At 32.8% G+C, this 21,793-nt stretch overlaps 1 protein-coding gene and 1 long non-coding RNA gene across 10 annotated transcripts in view; one reads left to right on the forward strand and one right to left on the reverse strand.

The window, feature by feature from the left end:
* Nucleotides 1-1,106: 1,106 nt before the first annotated feature.
* On the reverse strand, nt 1,107-17,064 carry LOC132742266 (uncharacterized). 8 transcript variants are annotated; one of them, XR_009627415.1, is made up of 10 exons: nt 16,701-17,064; nt 8,894-9,012; nt 7,994-8,097; nt 6,825-6,943; nt 5,925-6,028; nt 4,753-4,871; nt 3,383-3,770; nt 2,818-2,989; nt 2,214-2,332; nt 1,107-1,230 (listed from the first exon to the last, which is right to left on the reverse strand). It is a non-coding gene; the product is annotated as an uncharacterized LOC132742266 (long non-coding RNA). The 8 variants fall into 8 exon arrangements; XR_009627412.1 differs by having other exon boundaries at nt 2,818-3,013; XR_009627410.1 differs by lacking the exon at nt 2,818-2,989 and adding an exon at nt 7,429-7,624 and having other exon boundaries at nt 16,701-17,063.
* Nucleotides 17,065-17,535: 471 nt separating this feature from the next.
* The window catches only part of LOC132742271 (probable oligoribonuclease), a 92,066-nt gene continuing 87,808 nt past the window's right edge, over nt 17,536-21,793 (forward strand). Inside the window, exon 1 of one of the 2 annotated variants that reach the window (XM_060730627.1) lies at nt 17,536-17,558. Coding sequence is in view for 1 of the 2 variants with exons in the window: in XM_060730626.1 (XP_060586609.1) it covers nt 17,918-18,061 (144 nt within the window). In the remaining variant the exon portion in view is untranslated. Of the gene's footprint in view, nt 17,559-17,862; nt 18,062-21,793 lie in introns of those variants that run through there. The other variant, XM_060730626.1, reaches the window with a different exon arrangement.

Raw genomic sequence — 21,793 nt, forward strand, 5'->3', positions numbered from 1 at the left:
CTGAGCTTCAGTCTATTTGAACCGGGAAGTTAAAATCTCCATTAATTGTTGTTTTATGTAATTTGTGTACCCACTCCTGTTTTTGTTTTGGTCTCCTGCTGGGCAGTTCGTCGGTTGTTGTTGTTTTTTTTTTTGGCTGGGTTTTGTTGGAGGATGCGTTCATTGAATGCCACACTTCCTGTTGATCTTTTTTTAAAAAAATATTTATACTCATGAGTTAAAGTGACATTATGCCCATCCAAGGGTGTAAATGAGTAAATAGGTGACAGTCAAAATAAGTTTTTATTTTGCCATAGTTCCTTTTAAAATAAAAATTATTTCACAATAACAATAAACAACGCATGGATCAAAACGAATGTTTCGTAAATGACCATTAGAATTTATCTGTAACGTTCAGTTCATAAAAAAGTTGGGCAGTCTTTTTTATATTTTAGGCAGATTTAAATTATATTCAAAACATTTTCCAATATGAACTGTTGGTCTATCACTATTTTAACAGTCAATATTTTGAAATATATAGTCAGTTCAACTCGACTATAAAAATATGAGCATAATGTCACATTGTTTTACATTATCGCATTCAACTTATCTAGAAATGGACATGTCTCAGCCTAATTTTAACATTTTAATATTTTCTTTTATATTCTCTTTTAATTAAACAACTTTATGTATGTAGTACGGACCTAGGGAAAATAACCAATTATGCAGTGCGGTTGCGTTTCCTTATATATGTGAAATGAATGGTTCTAAAGTATGCTTTGTTCTTATTGTGTGTTTAAATGTAAATTTATAATGCCAGAGAGGTCAATGAGGCCATAATATGCATTAATTATGATATAAACTGATGTGTTGTTGCGGCAAACTCCTCACAGCGGTTACGTCACGCTTTGCTACTTTTACTGTAACTGTACTAATCAGGGGAAGTAACCGCTGCAGGGAGTTTGTTGCTGGACTCGGCCCGGTGAATTTTCGTACTATTAGTTCTATAGTAAATCAGTCAAATTTGAGGTTTAATTCTGGATTCCAATGTTCTTGATGAATTATATACTGTCTTCAACTTTAAACATTAACACTATCTAAGTCAAATGATGCCCAAAATATAATAGGTTAGCCATCTACTTTTTTCAGAAATCTTCATTCTGTTGTAACACTGTTTAAATTCACCACTTTAAAAACTCCTGACAGCTGGTGGGTAGTACATCTTTAATCCTTCCACCAACAAATGAGTTCCTGGAGAATACACAAAAAACAACTTTTAAAGTCATCATATAACACACAAAAACTACACACATGCAATAAATACACTTTAATTATGAACAATCTAACTAGAGATGACTTAAATTGGGCCATTTCATAATTTTAAAGAACTACTTTCTAGACTACAATGGGCTGGGTCTAATTCCGTACCGGGTTGAGACCTAAATGAATCCAAAATTTAATTTAAGCCAAACTTTATACTCATTTCCTAGTAATTTAGTGTTATACAAATACAGTCATATAGGTTTGACATGTCTCTAACAAATTACATTAATGCGGTACAATTTCTTAAATATGAACCTTCATGCGAAAAGTCAGGCTCGGCCAATAGAATTTTACGCAAAAATTTATATTACAAATTCTGTCATATCTTTTGATTCTGTAAATGGATTTTCTTTGAATAAAGTTTAATGTTACCGGCTAATGTCATACAGTTACTTCTATGAAAGAATAAGACCTTATTGCTTAAAAATTGTAATAGAAACTCAATTTCTTTAAATGAGAGCATGAAATTTTGGGTTAAAATACAAGTAATCACAATTAAATGTGCTTTTTTCAAATTTTTTTCCTTCAATATTGTAATAAAACTTACTGATTATGATTTTTACCTATATTCCATGGTAAATAAAGTAAAGAACCAACATACACACCCTACATTGTTTGCTTAAGATATCAATAAAGACAAACAGAGGTAATCTTAAGGTTAGCAAAGAGGTTACCATATCACCATGGGCTGTGTCTTCTGACAAAGTAAGATTAGCCAACTCTCACACAAATAAGGCTTTAAAAAGATGACACATACTGTCCCCCACTTTAAATCATTGAGAAGTCTTAATATAGTCAGAATTAGAGAAATTTTCTCCTGAAATACATCAAAATAACTACCAAATATTGCCCGAGCATTGGGAGGCGCTACCGCCAATAGCTGAGGTTTCAAACTAGACATAAGTTATTACCTTCTCAATGTGTCCTGACAAAGCTGTTGCCAAACAGAGCTGAAGGAGTCCTTCCATAGATCTTTACCAGGATAAGGTAAGGTCATATACTCAAACCCAGGCTTTGGCAACTGCATGGTCTGAAAAAATATGCAACACTAGTACATGCTTAAGAAAATTATAAGGGGCATTTATGCTGTAATTCTAATATCTGAAAAAGAAAGAAAATAATGTCTTAATTAATAAATGGCTAGATTTGCTAATTCACACAGGAGAGCTTATATAAATATTGTGTTCTGAAAAATGCATGCCTGCATGAAAATAGCAGTTTAGACATTATAAACCTAACCTAATTTAACTGCTGTAGCAGCTACAACAACAACAACAACAATTATATCAACTGTGTTATTCTAAATGAGCCAATTATCCATAAAATACACTGTTTAATGACTAGAAAATCTTTTATGTGTATATATTACTAGCAAATACATTCTGCAACACAGCAAAACATCAAGTTTCACTACACTGAAAATGCCTATATTTCCAAAATATAAATCACATTTGTCCTGTTCAATTGTTAGTTCTTCTTCATTTAAATACAGGACAATAGTGAATATTTACATACTGATTACTACAGCATCAATCCTTTGCTGAAACATCAAAACATATAATGTGTGGTCCATATGAGCAATAGGCTACTATGGTGCTTGTTCGAATCCCATGGCCGGTGAATCTTGGGCCCCTTAGAGAGCTCTGGAATGAGCTTGCCAATCACTTTTTTTACCAATGTAACCAATCTGAAACCACACACTCCCCAATTCCTTCAATGCATAATTTATCCATAATTTAAGATGCATTTCTCTAAAAATTATCATTTTCTATATAAATCTTATAAAAATAAGCTAGATTTATAGCATATTGCTTAACACAGGGTGCAAAAATAAAATTTATCAATTTATAAACTGCTTTTTACAAAATTTAAATTTCATTTTTTAATTCTAAATTTATTTTTACAGTTTTAATTCAATAAAATGTGGTTAATCTTTCATGCAAAAGCTCTGTACCCTTCTCCCTGCTTACTGACACAGTAGCAGACATCTACATTTGAAGGGGAGATAACAACAACAACATATGTCCCAATTTAAAATGTCAAATTTTAAAATTTGAAATAAAATTTAAAATTTTCAAACCTGTCAGTAATCCTTTATTTTCCTGACTTCTATTCATAAACACAACACTGATGCAAAGTTTCATCCATATCCATCAACCAGTTCCCATTTTTGACATTTCTTATCTTGGACTCGGCCCGGTGAATTTTCGTACTATTAGTTCTATAGTAAATCAGTCAAATTTGAGGTTTAATTCTGGATTCCAATGTTCTTGATGAATTATATACTGTCTTCAACTTTAAACATTAACACTATCTAAGTCAAATGATGCCCAAAATATAATAGGTTAGCCATCTACTTTTTTCAGAAATCTTCATTCTGTTGTAACACTGTTTAAATTCACCACTTTAAAAACTCCTGACAGCTGGTGGGTAGTACATCTTTAATCCTTCCACCAACAAATGAGTTCCTGGAGAATACACAAAAAACAACTTTTAAAGTCATCATATAACACACAAAAACTACACACATGCAATAAATACACTTTAATTATGAACAATCTAACTAGAGATGACTTAAATTGGGCCATTTCATAATTTTAAAGAACTACTTTCTAGACTACAATGGGCTGGGTCTAATTCCGTACCGGGTTGAGACCTAAATGAATCCAAAATTTAAGTTAAGCCAAACTTTATACTCATTTCCTAGTAATTTAGTGTTATACAAATACAGTCATATAGGTTTGACATGTCTCTAACAAATTACATTAATGCGGTACAATTTCTTAAATATGAACCTTCATGCGAAAAGTCAGGCTCGGCCAATAGAATTTTACGCAAAAATTTATATTACAAATTCTGTCATATCTTTTGATTCTGTAAATGGATTTTCTTTGAATAAAGTTTAATGTTACCGGCTAATGTCATACAGTTACTTCTATGAAAGAATAAGACCTTATTGCTTAAAAATTGTAATAGAAACTCAATTTCTTTAAATGAGAGCATGAAATTTTGGGTTAAAATACAAGTAATCACAATTAAATGTGCTTTTTTCAATTTTTTTCCTTCAATATTGTAATAAAACTTACTGATTATGATTTTTACCTATATACCATGGTAAATAAAGTAAAGAACCAACATACACACCCTACATTGTTTGCTTAAGATATCAATAAAGACAAACAGAGGTAATCTTAAGGTTAGCAAAGAGGTTACCATATCACCATGGGCTATGTCTTCTGACAAAGTAAGATTAGCCAACTCTCACACAAATAAGGCTTTAAAAAGATTACACATACTGTCCCCCACTTTAAATCATTGAGAAGTCTTAATATAGTCAGAATTAGAGAAATTTTCTCCTGAAATACATCAAAATAACTACCAAATATTACCCGAGCATTGGGAGGCGCTACCGCCAATAGCTGAAGTTTCAAACTAGACATAAGTTATTACCTTCTCAATGTGTCCTGACAAAGCTGCTGCCAAACAGAGCTGAAGGAGTCCTTCTATAGATCTTGACCAGGATAAGGTAAGGTCATATACTCAAACCCAGGCTTTGGCAACTGCATGGTCTGAAAAAATATGCAACACTAGTACATGCTTAAGAAAATAATATAAGGGGCATTTATGCTGTAATTCTAATATCTGAAAAAGAAAGAAAATAATGTCTTAATTAATAAATGGCTAGTTTTGCTAATTCACACAGGAGAGCTTATATAAATATTGTGTTCTGAAAAATGCATGCCTGCATGAAAATAGCAGTTTAGACATTATAAACCTAACCTAATTTAACTGCTGTAGCAGCTACAACAACAACAACAACAATTATATCAACTGTGTTATTCTAAATGAGCCAATTATCCATAAAATACACTGTTTAATGACTAGAAAATCTTTTATGTGTATATATTACTAGCAAATACATTCTGCAACACAGCAAAACATCAAGTTTCACTACACTGAAAATGCCCATATTTCCAAAATATAAATCACATTTGTCCTGTTCAATTGTTAGTTCTTCTTCATTTAAATACAGGACAATAGTGAATATTTACATACTGATTACTACAGCATCAATCCTTTGCTGAAACATCAAAACATATAATGTGTGGTCCATATGAGCAATAGGCTACTATGGTGCTTGTTCGAATCCCATGGCCGGTGAATCTTGGGCCCCTTAGAGATCTCTGGAATGAGCTTGCTGATCACTTTTTTTACCAATGTAACCAATCTGAAACCACACACTCCCCAATTCCTTCAATGCATAATTTATCCATAATTTAAGATGCATTTCTCTAAAAATTATCATTTTCTATATAAATCTTGTAAAAAATAAGCTAGATTTATAGCATATTGCTAAACACAGGGTGCAAAAATAAAATTTATCAATTTATTAACTGCTTTTTACAAAATTTACATTTCATTTTTTAATTCTAAATTTATTTTTACAGTTTTAATTCAATAAAATGTGGTTAATCTTTCATGCAAAAGCTCTGTAGCCTTCTCCCTGCTTACTGACACAGTAGCAGACATCTACATTTGAAGGGGAGATAACAACAACAACATATGTCCCAATTTAAAATGTCAAATTTTAAAATTTTAAATAAAATCTAAATTTTTCAAACCTGTCAGTAATCCTTTATTTTCCTGACTTCTATTCATAAACACAACACTGATGCAAAGTTTCATCCATATCCATCAACCAGTTCCCATTTTTGACATTTCTTATCTTAAATGAATCCAAAATTTAATTTAAGCCAAACTTTATACTCATTTCCTAGTAATTAAGTGTTATACAAATACAGTCATATAGGTTTGACATGTCTCTAACAAATTACATTAATGAGGTACAATTTCTTAAATATGAACCTTCATGCGAAAAGTCAGGCTCGGCCAATAGAATTTTACGCAAAAATTTATATTACAAATTCTGTCATATCTTTTGATTCTGTAAATGGATTTTCTTTGAATAAAGTTTAATGTTACCGGCTAATGTCATACAGTTACTTCTATGAAAGAATAAGACCTTATTGCTTAAAAATTGTAATAGAAACTCAATTTCTTTAAATGAGAGCATGAAATTTTGGGTTAAAATACAAGTAATCACAATTAAATGTGCTTTTTTCAAATTTTTTTCCTTCAATATTGTAATAAAACTTACTGATTATGATTTTTACCTATATACCATGGTAAATAAAGTAAAGAACCAACATACACACCCTACATTGTTTGCTTAAGATATCAATAAAGACAAACAGAGGTAATCTTAAGGTTAGCAAAGAGGTTACCATATCACCATGGGCTGTGTCTTCTGACAAAGTAAGATTAGCCAACTCTCACACAAATAAGGCTTTAAAAAGATGACACATACTGTCCCCCACTTTAAATCATTGACAAGTCTTAATATAGTCAGAATTAGAGAAATTTTCTCCTGAAATACATCAAAATAACTACCAAATATTGCCCGAGCATTGGGAGGCGCTACCGCCAATAGCTGAGGTTTCAAACTAGACATAAGTTATTACCTTCTCAATGTGTCCTGACAAAGCTGCTGCCAAACAGAGCTGAAGGAGTCCTTCCATAGATCTTTACCAGGATAAGGTAAGGTCATATACTCAAACCCAGGCTTTGGCAACTGCATGGTCTGAAAAAATATGCAACACTAGTACATGCTTAAGAAAATTATAAGGGGCATTTATGCTGTAATTCTAATATCTGAAAAAGAAAGAAAATAATGTCTTAATTAATAAATGGCTAGATTTGCTAATTCACACAGGAGAGTTTATATAAATATTGTGTTCTGAAAAATGCATGCCTGCATGAAAATAGCAGTTTAGACATTATAAACCTAACCTAATTTAACTGCTGTAGCAGCTACAACAACAACAACAACAATTATATCAACTGTGATATTCTAAATGAGCCAATTATCCATAAAATACACTGTTTAATGACTAGAAAATCTTTTATGTGTATATATTACTAGCAAATACATTCTGCAACACAGCAAAACATCAAGTTTCACTACACTGAAAATGCCTATATTTCCAAAATATAAATCACATTTGTCCTGTTCAATTGTTAGTTCTTCTTCATTTAAATACAGGACAATAGTGAATATTTACATACTGATTACTACAGCATCAATCCTTTGCTGAAACATCAAAACATATAATGTGTGGTCCATATGAGCAATAGGCTACTATGGTGCTTGTTCGAATCCCATGGCCGGTGAATCTTGGGCCCCTTAGAGATCTCTGGAATGAGCTTGCCAATCACTTTTTTTACCAATGTAACCAATCTGAAACCACACACTCCCCAATTCCTTCAATGCATAATTTATCCATAATTTAAGATGCATTTCTCTAAAAATTATCATTTTCTATATAAATCTTATAAAAATAAGCTAGATTTATAGCATATTGCTTAACACAGGGTGCAAAAATAAAATTTATCAATTTATAAACTGCTTTTTACAAAATTTAAATTTCATTTTTTAATTCTAAATTTATTTTTACAGTTTTAATTCAATAAAATGTGGTTAATCTTTCATGCAAAAGCTCTGTACCTTTCTCCCTGCTTACTGACACAGTAGCAGACATCTACATTTGAAGGGGAGATAACAACAACAACATATGTCCCAATTTAAAATGTCAAATTTTAAAATTTGAAATAAAATTTAAAATTTTCAAACCTGTCAGTAATCCTTTATTTTCCTGACTTCTATTCATAAACACAACACTGATGCAAAGTTTCATCCATATCCATCAACCAGTTCCCATTTTTGACATTTCTTATCTTAAATGAATCCAAAATTTAAGTTAAGCCAAACTTTATACTCATTTCCTAGTAATTTAGTGTTATACAAATACAGTCATATAGGTTTGACATGTCTCTAACAAATTACATTAATGCGGTACAATTTCTTAAATATGAACCTTCATGCGAAAAGTCAGGCTCGGCCAATAGAATTTTACGCAAAAATTTATATTACAAATTCTGTCATATCTTTTGATTCTGTAAATGGATTTTCTTTGAATAAAGTTTAATGTTACCGGCTAATGTCATATAGTTACTTCTATGAAAGAATAAGACCTTATTGCTTAAAAATTGTAATAGAAACTCAATTTCTTTAAATGAGAGCATGAAATTTTGGGTTAAAATACAAGTAATCACAATTAAATGTGCTTTTTTCAAATTTTTTTCCTTCAATATTGTAATAAAACTTACTGATTATGATTTTTACCTATATTCCATGGTAAATAAAGTAAAGAACCAACATACACACCCTGCATTGTTTGCTTAAGATATCAATAAAGACAAACAGAGGTAATCTTAAGGTTAGCAAAGAGGTTACCATATCACCATGGGCTGTGTCTTCTGACAAAGTAAGATTAGCCAACTCTCACACAAATAAGGCTTTAAAAAGATGACACATACTGTCCCCCACTTTAAATCATTGAGAAGTCTTAATATAGTCAGAATTAGAGAAATTTTCTCCTGAAATACATCAAAATAACTACCAAATATTACCCGAGCATTGGGAGGCGCTACCGCCAATAGCTGAAGTTTCAAACTAGACATAAGTTATTACCTTCTCAATGTGTCCTGACAAAGCTGCTGCCAAACAGAGCTGAAGGAGTCCTTCTATAGATCTTTACCAGGATAAGGTAAGGTCATATACTCAAACCCAGGCTTTGGCAACTGCATGGTCTGAAAAAATATGCAACACTAGTACATGCTTAAGAAAATTATAAGGGGCATTTATTGCTGTAATTCTAATATCTGAAAAAGAAAGAAAATAATGTCTTAATTAATAAATGGCTAGATTTGCTAATTCACACAGGAGAGCTTATATAAATATTGTGTTCTGAAAAATGCATGCCTGCATGAAAATAGCAGTTTAGACATTATAAACCTAACCTAATTTAACTGCTGTAGCAGCTACAACAACAACAACAACAACAATTATATCAACTGTGTTATTCTAAATGAGCCAATTATCCATAAAATACACTGTTTAATGACTAGAAAATCTTTTATGTGTATATATTACTAGCAAATACATTCTGCAACACAGCAAAACATCAAGTTTCACTACACTGAAAATGCCTATATTTCCAAAATATAAATCACATTTGTCCTGTTCAATTGTTAGTTCTTCTTCATTTAAATACAGGACAATAGTGAATATTTACATACTGATTACTACAGCATCAATCCTTTGCTGAAACATCAAAACATATAATGTGTGGTCCATATGAGCAATAGGCTACTATGGTGCTTGTTCGAATCCCATGGCCGGTGAATCTTGGGCCCCTTAGAGATCTCTGGAATGAGCTTGCTGATCACTTTTTTTACCAATGTAACCAATCTGAAACCACACACTCCCCAATTCCTTCAATGCATAATTTATCCATAATTTAAGACTTTGCATTTCTCTAAAAATTATCATTTTCTATATAAATCTTATAAAAATAAGCTAGATTTATAGCATATTGCTTAACACAGGGTGCAAAAATTTAAATTTAAATTTGTGACAAGCTCCATCACCAGAGATCTCCAAAGAGCACCGTCACAATAGATTACGAGCTTTCGACACCTATGTTCTTAACAAGAGATTCAGCGAACAAGCACCTAAGTGCGTCACACTATTGACTTTCATCTATAGAGATGAAAACCACACTATTATACATTGGCGATAGAGATTGCAGTTGCCATGCGCAGGAATGACTGAAAGTAGAGATAATATTCAGTATGCTAAATGAAAACTATTGTCTCTATATATTATTATAAATGAAACATAGAACTCATACAATTGTATACTAGGTGATTCTGTAAATGGAATTTCTTGATATTATGGCATGATTGTATAATTATTACCAGTATCGGCATATGGGTTCATACAAGTATTCTATGAAAGAAATAAGGAACATTATGTTGCTTAATAAATTTGTTAGACGAGAATACTCCAAATGGAATTATTTAATTATAGATTGATGACATTAGATATTCGGTATCAGCGTTAAATAATACTTCAAGTATTAAATTTTATAGCACACATTAACTTGTGTTCTTTGCTTCTTCATAACTTACTGTTTTCCTCTTCTTTCTACAAATTATTGATATGATATCATCTTACTAGATTATTGATTTGTTACCTATTAAGGTTCTATGTTTTCCTAAGTTGTGATAAATCTATACGTAAAGAGATCGGTCTGGGCAAATTATGCGGCCCGGCTATTCTATTAGTGAGCTATACCGGTTGCCTTATCAGATCGATCAAAATAAAGACAAACAAGAGGTTTGAGATCATTTTAAAGTTGTTAACTATAATGATCGAGGTATACATTTCTCTTCGGACATTATTAGTATATATACCTTATAGTGGGGGGCGGTAATCCCATCTTTATGGTTATTGTGTGAGAGTTTTTCCTACTTGTCGGAACACAGCCCAAGGTCGGATAGCATATCATTTTGCTATCCATTAATAATACCAGCTCTGTTTGCATCATCTATGTATCGCTTTAACACACACAAATGTACGAATGATGTAAAAGGTCTTGGTTCTTTTAACCTATAAAAGCCTCCTGATATTAGTGAACTAATATCCATAAAGTCTCGTTACTTAACTCCACTTGAAAGAATAAGTTAATTATAATCAATAAAAGCCAATCGAGATATAGTTACTTTTGAGTGGAATAATACTTTGTTTTAAACCATGAATTACGCGCAATTTTCAATGCTCCCACTTAAATTTAAATCGCGAGTTCTCTGAATAAACTAAACATCATTAAAAAATGAGCACATACTAATATACTAATCCTTATTCTGTAACCCAGTAAGTATACAGCTATTAGCGGGTACGGATTAATTCAGAACTCCTAATTACAAGCAAACCAAAGAGATATACATATAGCAGATGAAGAGTTCAACTAAAGATCATAAGATTTTTACTTTCTCGAATGTGTCTCTGACAAATCTGATGCTGCCCAGACAGAGCTGAGACATTCCTTACTAATATGCATCCTTAATCAAAGAGTTATACGGAATAAGGTCATATACTATCAATACCACAGGCATATTTTAAGCTGCTAAGGTCTGAGAAACAAATGAACACTATGAGCCATTATGAAATTATAGAATATGGTGTTAATGTAAATACATGTATGCCCCCCTATTCAAGCAGAACATGTCTCCAAATAGTCATTGTATAGAAAGCCGTTGAGTTTATTGTGTCTAATTAGATCTTCTTGAAATCCAAGTAGATATCAAACAAATTAACCATAGGGAAATTATAGAAGTAATAGTAATCAATATATTTGGCCCTTGTATAACTTCATAAACACTTTTGACGGACTTTTGATCCCACCTTTGTACACGGCTCAACTCAATAATAGCGTATCTCTCTCGAGCGTAGCCCGAAACAAGATCAATCCACAGAACACACCAGATTTTTGAAGTTCCGTAGGCCTAAGAAGACGATTGTTTAGTAAATTGATTAAGTCATTCATATATCCGAGATAATTACTCTTAACAAGGGCAAAAATGTGGTCCTTGACCTTCCCCCAAAGTTTTGACCCTAAAATCAATTAAGGGGTCATCTTATGCTGAGTACTATAGAGTATGCGCTAATCCATACATAAAAGAAATTGTGAAGTTTACTTAGGCCTAATGGGATTCTCTTAGTGTAGTCAGTGCGTAAAGCCGTTTTATAGTACATACATAGTGGAATTGTGACTCTTGACCCTTGATGACCACCTAAAATACATAGGGTCATCTTGCTGGTTCATTTTACGAGAGCATCGTCATTAGTCCCATTTAGAAGTATCTAGCTCTGAAGCCGTTACTTTGTTATTGATCAGAAACCGTTTTTACTTGAGCTAAGTGTCGATTGTGGTGAAAGCTTGAGACCTTATAGCTGTGGTAACCCAAATCTCCAACTAAGGCAGTCATGATCAGTTGCTTGGTTAACACAAGAGGTGGACCGTATGAAATTTACAACCATGTTTGGTATAGTACTACCTAGGCCTAACAGAACTGAATTGCAAAATTGATTACTTATTGAAATAAAAGTAGAAGATTAGAGCGCGCGCGATAACCTATACTCAAAAGTTCAATGTGACGCTTGTAGCCTGTCTGACCCCTTCACTAAAACTCAAAGGGTCATTCTGCCTGCGGTCATGAGATCCTAGAGAACCTATTCTATCACAAAGATTTGAATTATTCATATGGCCTAAGCGTTTTAGTTAATGATCACAAAAACGTGTTTTGTAACACTAGCGAAAAGGGTTACAATGAGTGACCCTTGAACCATTTGTACGCGCCTCCATATGGAACATGCGGAACCAAAATCAATTATGAGATATCAACCCTGCTCCAGATCTAATTGAGCCCTGAGCATTAATTCCTAATACCATAAACTACACAAGTAATTTTACGGAAAAAGTTCTCATAAGGCGCGAGTGACCGAGGAAGTATCAAAGCTATATAAAGATTGATATAAGAATCGAGGAAAATGGGCAATCTTTGGTTTGTATGGAATATGGATGAAACTTGCATCACGATAGGGTGCAATTTGTTATTGGAAAAAGCCTCATTGCAAAACATAAAGCTTGAATATACTGAAGGCTTTCACTAAAAATCCCCAAATTAAAATCAATTTAGGGTGTCATATCTCTCGAATAATTTACCATAAAATAAAACACCATATTCATAATCTTAAATTTTCTCATAAGGCCTATAGGGGAATCATTACTGTTTTAGTTAGTTGATCGGAAACTGTTTTTTACCCTAAGAGGTCAATGTGACCTTTGACCCTCTTACACCCCAAATATCACATAAGGAGGTCATCTACTAAGATTCATGTAACGCATATCCGATCTCATCCATGTGTCTACCAGATCCTCTGCCTAAGGTGCTTTTTCAATTATTGATCCAAGAAACCGCGTATTTATACGCGTTACAAGGATCCAAATGTGACCTGACCTTCTTTGTACTTCCCTCACAGCTCTAAAAAGATCAATATAGGAGAGGTCATGCCACACTGATGATTGTGCATAAAAACCATAGTCACCATACCAAGTAAATAGAAGTTCCTAGGCCTAAGGGTTTCTTTTGTATTGATATCAGCAAAACTGTTATAAATAATATAAGGTATAACAATGTTACCTTGACCTTTCACAACAACTTGAACCCCAAAATCTAAAAAGCAAGGTTCTACACTACACAAGATCATGACCAATCACTCATATTCGCATAGAATTTAGAAGAGTAATTCCTAGGGCCTCTAAGAGGTTCTGTTAGTTATTAGATCGATACCGTTTTTACTACAAAGTCAATGTGACCTTATTTGACCGCTCTATACCCCAAATCAATAGGTGTCATCTATCTTGATTCATGGGACCCCACATCAGCCATACCCTCATGTTTAAGAGTTCCAGGGCTAAGCGTTCAAATATGGTTGATCTCTTAGATTAAGAAACAGTTTTTTAATTAAAAAGTCAATGTGACCTTGAGAGACCTTTGACCCCTGACGCCCAAAATCTATATATCGGGTAATCACTATCTAGATCATGAACCATTCACCCATACCAAAGTTTGAAGTTCCTTAGCCTTAAAGGATATCCTATTTAAGATATTTAGATATTCTGAACCGTTTTACATACAAAGAGAATTATTCACCTGACCTTTGAGACACACCTTGACCTCCGAATATTAAATATGGGTCATACTATGATCCATAGACCAATTGCACCAAGTGAAAACATGGTGGGATGTCCTATAGCCTTGAATGTTCGTTTAGTGTATTGATTCGCGAAACGCGGTTAATTTATCTCTGTGCAAGGATTCCAAATTTGTGACGCTTGTACACTATGACCACAATGACACCCCAAAATCGAATAGGGGAATTTGCGATCCTCACACTGATCATCCTCTTACCACATAGCCCAATTACCATACCGTTATAATGGACAGTTGCCTAGGCCTTAAGGTTCTTTAAGTTTTGGTATAGAAACCGTTTTTTTGCTTACAAGGTCAATGGTGAACTGCAACCTTTATAAGACCCCCTTGACGCCCAATTACCTCATAAGGAGCGACTACTGATCCCCATGACCAAGTGGCCATACCAAGTTTGGGAAGTTCCTAGGCCTTAAGGTTCCTTATTATTGAATCGGAAACCGTTTTTGCTTTAAGGCTCAATGTGAACCTTGAGCTTTGACCCCTTGACCCAAAATCAATAGGGTCATCAACTGTCATGACTAATCACCATACCGAGAGGTTTGAAGTTCCTAGGCCCGTAAGGTCTTAGTTATGTGACAAGAAACTGTTTTTGCTTTCAGGTCAATGTGACCTTGACCTTGACCCCTTGACTCCAAAATCAATAGGGGTCATCCAATGAGTTCTGACCAATTCACCATCTCAATTTGAAGTTTCCTAGCCTAAAGGGTTGCAATCCGATTTAGGTATATTTGACTCTAACGAAAAACGCAGTCTTCAAATTTGCATTGTCAATGAGGGTCCATGTTAGAACTTGCCTCTCCCACTCTATTGAACCCCAGACACACAATATCATAATATTAGAGGGTTCATCTACTGTGTCATTGATGTTAGCGCAACCAATCGACCAATATACCGATATGTAGTATCATATGTTATAGTATAGATTTCCTAGAGCGATGCCTTGTCATAGGTTAATAATGACAGGACTATACTTATATTATGGTATAATTATTTGTTAGGAAAAATCGAGAGGTATTTTCGAGGAACCGTTTGTTAATTGTCGTGTAAAACACTGATGTTTAATGCTGTGTTGGCATAAAAGTATTTTTGGACTACGTAATAATATTGACCTTTGAACTACTACCCACTTGTAACACACACCAAAGATTCTAATCTATAAGGGTGCTACATCAAATTAGATTCATATTATGGATAATTGGGCTCTTAAAGACACACAAACTTGATAATAACCAATTGTTTTGGAGAATCCTAAGGTTGTATGAAGGCTGCTACATGCGTCCTAAAAATTTAAGAAAGCAGCGTTAATAAATTACTGAAGACTGACTATTTCTTCAATTGCCAGGCAATTGACGATTATATTCTCAGAAAACACAATATTTATATAACTCTCCTGATGCTGAACTCTGGCGAAATTAACACCTATGTTGCAGCTTTCCTAACGTAATTATCGAGACAGGACGGACGACCACGACTAAGATCCAGACAGACTCTTTCTTGACGTATTTCCAGCGAGTATCATTAAGAAAATTAATACGCCCCCTTTTTTTTATTCATTATAATGAAGTAGTCGATTTTGATCAGCTGTAATTTATTTCTACACAATAAAGAAAAAAGAAAGCACAAATTTCACCTAAAAATATCAAGTAAGTATAATACTAATTCTACACCTTACCACAGGTAGAGCTTACTCCATGTTAAAAGAGATATTCATAATAGTGTACTCCTTTCAGGAAAACAATAGTGCATGCCTGCAGTCAAAGAAATAGCCATCTTTGGTAGTACCATTAGGTACACACAATTGCTAGAAGAGTTATAAAATTCTTATATGTCTAACTAGATGACAACACAACAACAACAAGGTTATCGCCCTCCCCAATGCTCGGGCAATATAATGGTAGTTATATAGCTTATTCAGGAAGACTGAGTGTTAATAATACTATATCAGATACTCAAATCCTTGTGACTACTCATTTAAAGATAACTCACTGTTTTATATTCGAATGATTTAACAGTGGGAAGACGTATAGATCGTTCTATCATGTTGTAAAAGCTTATATTTGTATAGTGAGAGTATTTATGCCAAATAATTCATCTCTTCACGAAAAACACTATAGCACCCATGGTGATATGGTACCTCTTTAGCGCACGCAAAACCCTTAATCAAACCGTTCTCACGTTTGTATTTACTGAGATATCCGTGAAGCAAACAATGATAGGTGCCTGTGTAATGATTTGTGTTGCTTTTGACCTCTAATATATACACATGGTATTAAATATGCGTAACGAAAATTTAGTCATTAACCTGTTCAACAATAATTAGTTTAGTTTTATTAAAATATCTTCGTAAGTGAAAAATAGTTAAATTGAAGGAAACAATAGTAGAACACTAATTTTTAATACTATGAGCGTGATATACTTACAGCATTCCAATTGCTCATATTTTGCTGAAACATTAACTCAACGAACCAAAATATTTACATATGGCTCTTCATTTAGAATTACCACACATATTTGGAAGTCAATTTCTAGGGTACTCACTATGGTTTCTAAGTATGTTAACGATATATCTACATTTGAAGGGGAGATAACAACAACAACATATGTCCCAATTTAAAATGTCAAATTTAAAATTTGAAATAAAATTAAAATTTTCAAACCTGTCAGTAATCCTTTATTTTCCTGAATTCTATTCATAAACACAACACTGATGCAAAGTTTCATCCATATCCATCAACCAGTTCCCATTTTTGACATTTCTTATCTTGAATCCAAAATTTAAGTTAAGCCAAACTTTATACTCATTTCCTAGTAATTTAGTGTTATACAAATACAGTCATATAGGTTTGACATGTCTCTAACAAATTACATTAATGCGGTACAATTTCTTAAATATGAACCTTCATGCGAAAAGTCAGGCTCGGCCAATAGAATTTTACGCAAAAATTTATATTACAAATTCTGTCATATCTTTTGATTCTGTAAATGGATTTTCTTTGAATAAAGTTTAATGTTACCGGCTAATGTCATACAGTTACTTCTATGAAAGAATAAGACATTATTGCTTAAAAATTGTAACAGAAACTCAATTTAATTAAATGAGAGCATGAAATTTCGGGTTAAAATACAAGTAATCACAATTAAATGTGCTTTTTTCATAACTTTTTCCTTCAATATTGTAATAAAACTTACTGATTATGATTTTTACCTATATACCATGGTAAATAAAGTAAAGAACCAACATACACACCCTACATTGTTTGCTTAAGATATCACCGGAAAACGGCGTTTAGCTAGGTTTTCGAATCAATCGCAACTACTCGGCCCTTTCCGTCAGTCTTCGGATATGGACCTCGAACACAATAGTATGAATACACAGAACGGATGCGGTATTTCGGTCTAACCTACGCTAAGAAACTAAACATGTAAACAAATAGTAATGTAATGCTGGGAGTTGTTGACAAGTTTATTTCCAATATATGTAGTAAAAGTACACCTTAAAATAAATGAATTCATAGGTACAAAAGCAAACAATACATTATTTATATATTTATTATTATGGTTGTAGAAACCGAAAGTACAAAAAACCAACCTGTTGACATTTAGTCGGATTTGTTTAAAATTGAACATCAGTGTTACAATTTGTTGTGCGACATATTTTCAAGCATTAAGAGTACCGAAACAGACATTACTTTTTTTGGGATGTCAAATATATACATTCATTTTACATTACCTCTGTTTCTGTTTACATCTGAAACCACGTGTCCGAGGTTACTATAGATAATAGCCGAGGCAGTTCCGAATGGTTTTCGAATTCGTGAATTAAGGGGAGATCACTGCGTGGAGATTGATATAATAGTGGTGTTCAACTTACAGCATGCGCATTATAAAATTTGTAATTTCAAGTGCATTTCCTAAATCAAATATATATCATCATTCACTGCGAGGAATGTCTTCAGCAAGTAAAAGACGTAAACGTTTACAAAGGAAAAGTGAAAGGATTGTTTGGGTTGACTTGGAGGTATAAACCGAATGTACATGTATCGCATAAGTACCTAATCTCACACCCAACCTATTCTCAAACCTTTCATTCATGTGCTGTTATTTTTTTACTAGAAGTAACTTTGATGTCCTGAACTTGTGTGCTTAAAAGCTTTGTTTCTGACAGACATGTCTGCTGATGTCAAATGAAAACAGTGCATAGGAACAAATATTAACAAAAAATATTTTATTACTTTGTGTAATTTCATACAAATTGCTATTACCTTTGTAAGTCCTGTAAACACACCATAAGCTATTTGTGAAAATGAATATTATAGACTAAAATATCTTAAAGCAGGTACTTTCATCCTGTAGGGTACTTCATTCGCATGTGATGTCATATAACAATCACTTCATTGGCTAAACTAAACAGTAGAATTTTAGAGATACTTGAAGGGGTTTGAGATTAGGTACTTTATTTTAAGAGGCCATGTTAGTTTTAAAACAGAGGGTTGTGCTTTTCCAAGATGGAAATAGAGCTTTTTTAATAGTTAAATTTCTGTCAAATTTTACAGAAATGTTACACAAAAATTAAATTTTACAGATGTAAAGAATTTTTAGAAAGATATATTTTTATTTACATTAAAAGACTTCTTGAATGCTTAGAGGTTTGAGAACTGGTTAGTCCACGATAACAATCACTGACAATTGGAAGTCAGACTTTTCTCTCCCTTAGCCTATACCAGTTCCTGCCCTGACGTTTCCTCCCTATTTTGGGGGAGAACCGTCTGCATATTTGCAAATAAGCAGACAGTTCCTCCCCATTCTTATTTTTATTATTACATTAGTCATTATTATTAAAGTATTTAGATGATAAATAAATGGGTACTGTACTGGTTTCCTAGCAGTTTCCGTCCCCTAGCAGTTTTCCGGCCATTTTATGATTTTCGTCCAGTACAGTCTATTTTAGTGTACTGTATCCACATTACTTCATCATACAGAGAGACATTTGTTTTCTATGCTAAACAGCATTTAAAATAGTACAACAATTTATTTGTTATGAAGTTTTGCCTGTTATTTAAAGTTACATAAGAGAACTTGTGACTTTCAAAAATAAAACAACACCTGGGGAATTCTAGTTTGAATATCCATGCGCAATAACAAAGACCCCATTTTCACAGTATATAAACGATTTGAACCCCAACTGGATCTTGTGAGAAGATTTCAGTGTCAGCCATTTTCTGCCGCTTAACTTGTTTAATATATTGGTATTTATATTGATACTTATGGACGTTAGGTTAGTAAATCTATATTTATATCGTAGAGGAGAAACTTTATTAAGTGTTTAAGTTATGCAAAATATAAATGTTAGCATTAAAGCTATAAAATAATCAAAACTCACGAACTGCTTTCAGGTGATCGACACTGAACACTAGCAAAAATCTGTCTTATTTCGATGTTTATTTAGTTAAATATTGAATTGTGATATCGAACTACTAAAATAATCAATAATAAACGATAATTTAGTCATCTGCCAAAAATATTACTGTATTTTGAACATTAAATTAAGAGTTTAACCAAGGAGGTCAATTCCGTAAACTGAACGTTACTTGCTGGTGATTGTGAACCCTACTTGTGAGTTTAAAAATTTTATCTGTACCCTGACTTGTGAGTATTTTTAAAGATTAAATGGAGAGAATATTAATTATTTAACGTATTTAATTGTTTATTGACAGGCAAAATGGAATAATTCAGTTGTCTTCATTGCCCCCTTTCTCTTAAAAAAAATATTCGGAAACACTATTGTTCATAATTTGGACATCAGAACAAAAGCTTAAAATAGCAATTTCTCAGCTTGACAACAATAACAGAAACATTAAAATCATACTCAAAAAAACTTTAGAATTATTCCAAAAGAACCGAAAAAATTAAAAAGGACTTTAAAAGCAAATGATATTACAAAAACTGTAAAGATTTCAAGACAAGAAGGACTTGAAAAATAATCTCCAATCAAGAAATGTCAAAAATCAAAACGTCTGTTCAAGATGTTCACACATCGACAAAAGATACTTATTCCACATTCAGGGGAGTGTTTGTTAGTTACACGAAAGCTTCTGTCAAGACCCTTAACTACAAATGATTCATCCAAATCCATCTGAAATACATGTACATATGTATATAGCAATTTATAGAAAGAAACTGTATTTATATATATCTTTTGACTTAAGATACTTAATTATGATAGCCAGTGATAAACTTTTTAAGTTGTGTGAAAAGAAAACTAACAAGTTATCTTAGCCACTGGCAAGACTGTAAACTATTTAAAAATAAGTGTGGAAATAAACTTGCAAGAGAACAATATGCAGGAAACTCCTTAAAATGATTTATTAAGAGAGTATTCATGCATATCAGAAAAAGAAAGTCAAGGCATTTATGAGAATATAAAACTGTGTTTCAAAAAACATATTGAAATCAACGGTAGGTGTAATTTAAAGCTTTCAACATGTGTAATCTGCCAAAAAAATCCTGTGATGATCTTTCGAGGAGGATGGATTGATATGTGACGTTATATACAATGATCACGTCAAAACCAACAACAATGCCGTTGAACTTAATAGTAGAAACGTTTATAGTACTTATGTTATATCTTAGCTTTATATCTTTTCAAAGAAAAATGAATGGTAAATGAAGATAAAATTTGTTGGTTGATCATTCCTGTCAAGAAATAATTTTCTTTCTAATTCGTATTACCAGCTACTTCATGCTGGAAAGTGAAAACATGATGAAGGTCCATTCATGTGCAGTATTGGTTACTTATATAGAGCTAAAAGATGTGTCATGCTCTTGTGACACAATAACTTCATATTCTGCAAACATAGGACAAAAACAATAAAAATCATCAAAAGTGACTCGCAAGTTATGGTTCAGTGAAAACACAAGTAGGGTACAGATCATTAAAATTGTTTTAGCAAGACGGGTGCAGTTATCAGAATGTTTGCCTCTATTATTTACTACGTTTTTATCAATATTCAAAGATATATACACATGTTTCTGTGCGGTAACACGAGGTTAGACAATAAACTTAAGATTCAGATATGAGTTATAGTGAAATAAAACAATTTTAGGCATAAATTTGCTTGTGTAATCGGCGTGTGTTGACATAAACAAAACACGAAGCGAAGAGCACAGCGTTTTATGCGCATAAATTTAAAGAGGCAGCTTATAGATGTATCTATAAGCTAAGAAAAAATATTTCTTAATATGATTCAAATGTTTACATACCGTCACAGATTAAATGCAAGCCGTTTAAAAAAGTTTTATGGGTCACCCCGCCTGTTTGTACGGAACTGATGTTGAGATCTTCTCACAAGATCCGGTTGGGGTTCAAATCGTTTATATACTGTGATTTTAGGTAAATCAATACTTCGGAACATATTTTTGCAGATGACACTGAAAAGGTTGGGAAGTTCTGTTTGTCTGATAAAACCATTTTAACATTGCTTTATGGTACTGAATTATACTCAAAATAAAAAGGTCCGGAAAACTGCTATGAATTTTTGTATAAATGTGAAAAAAGGTGTTACATTTCAGGCCTTTATTCAAATTAAAAAGTAAAATGAAAGTGCAACATTAAACACATGGCAATGCTTGAAGGGTACATTGTACCTAACTTTGTCCTGTCAAAGTTTTGTACCCCTCCGTAGACTGATTAGTCGCCGGTAGAAACCGGCGACTATATTTGTAACAGTTTAATATTATACCTATGGTAGGA

The sequence above is a fragment of the Ruditapes philippinarum genome, unplaced genomic scaffold, assembly GCF_026571515.1.
Source record: "Ruditapes philippinarum isolate M1 unplaced genomic scaffold, ASM2657151v2 ctg1767_1_1_1_1, whole genome shotgun sequence".
NCBI classification, from domain to species: domain Eukaryota; kingdom Metazoa; phylum Mollusca; class Bivalvia; order Venerida; family Veneridae; genus Ruditapes; species Ruditapes philippinarum.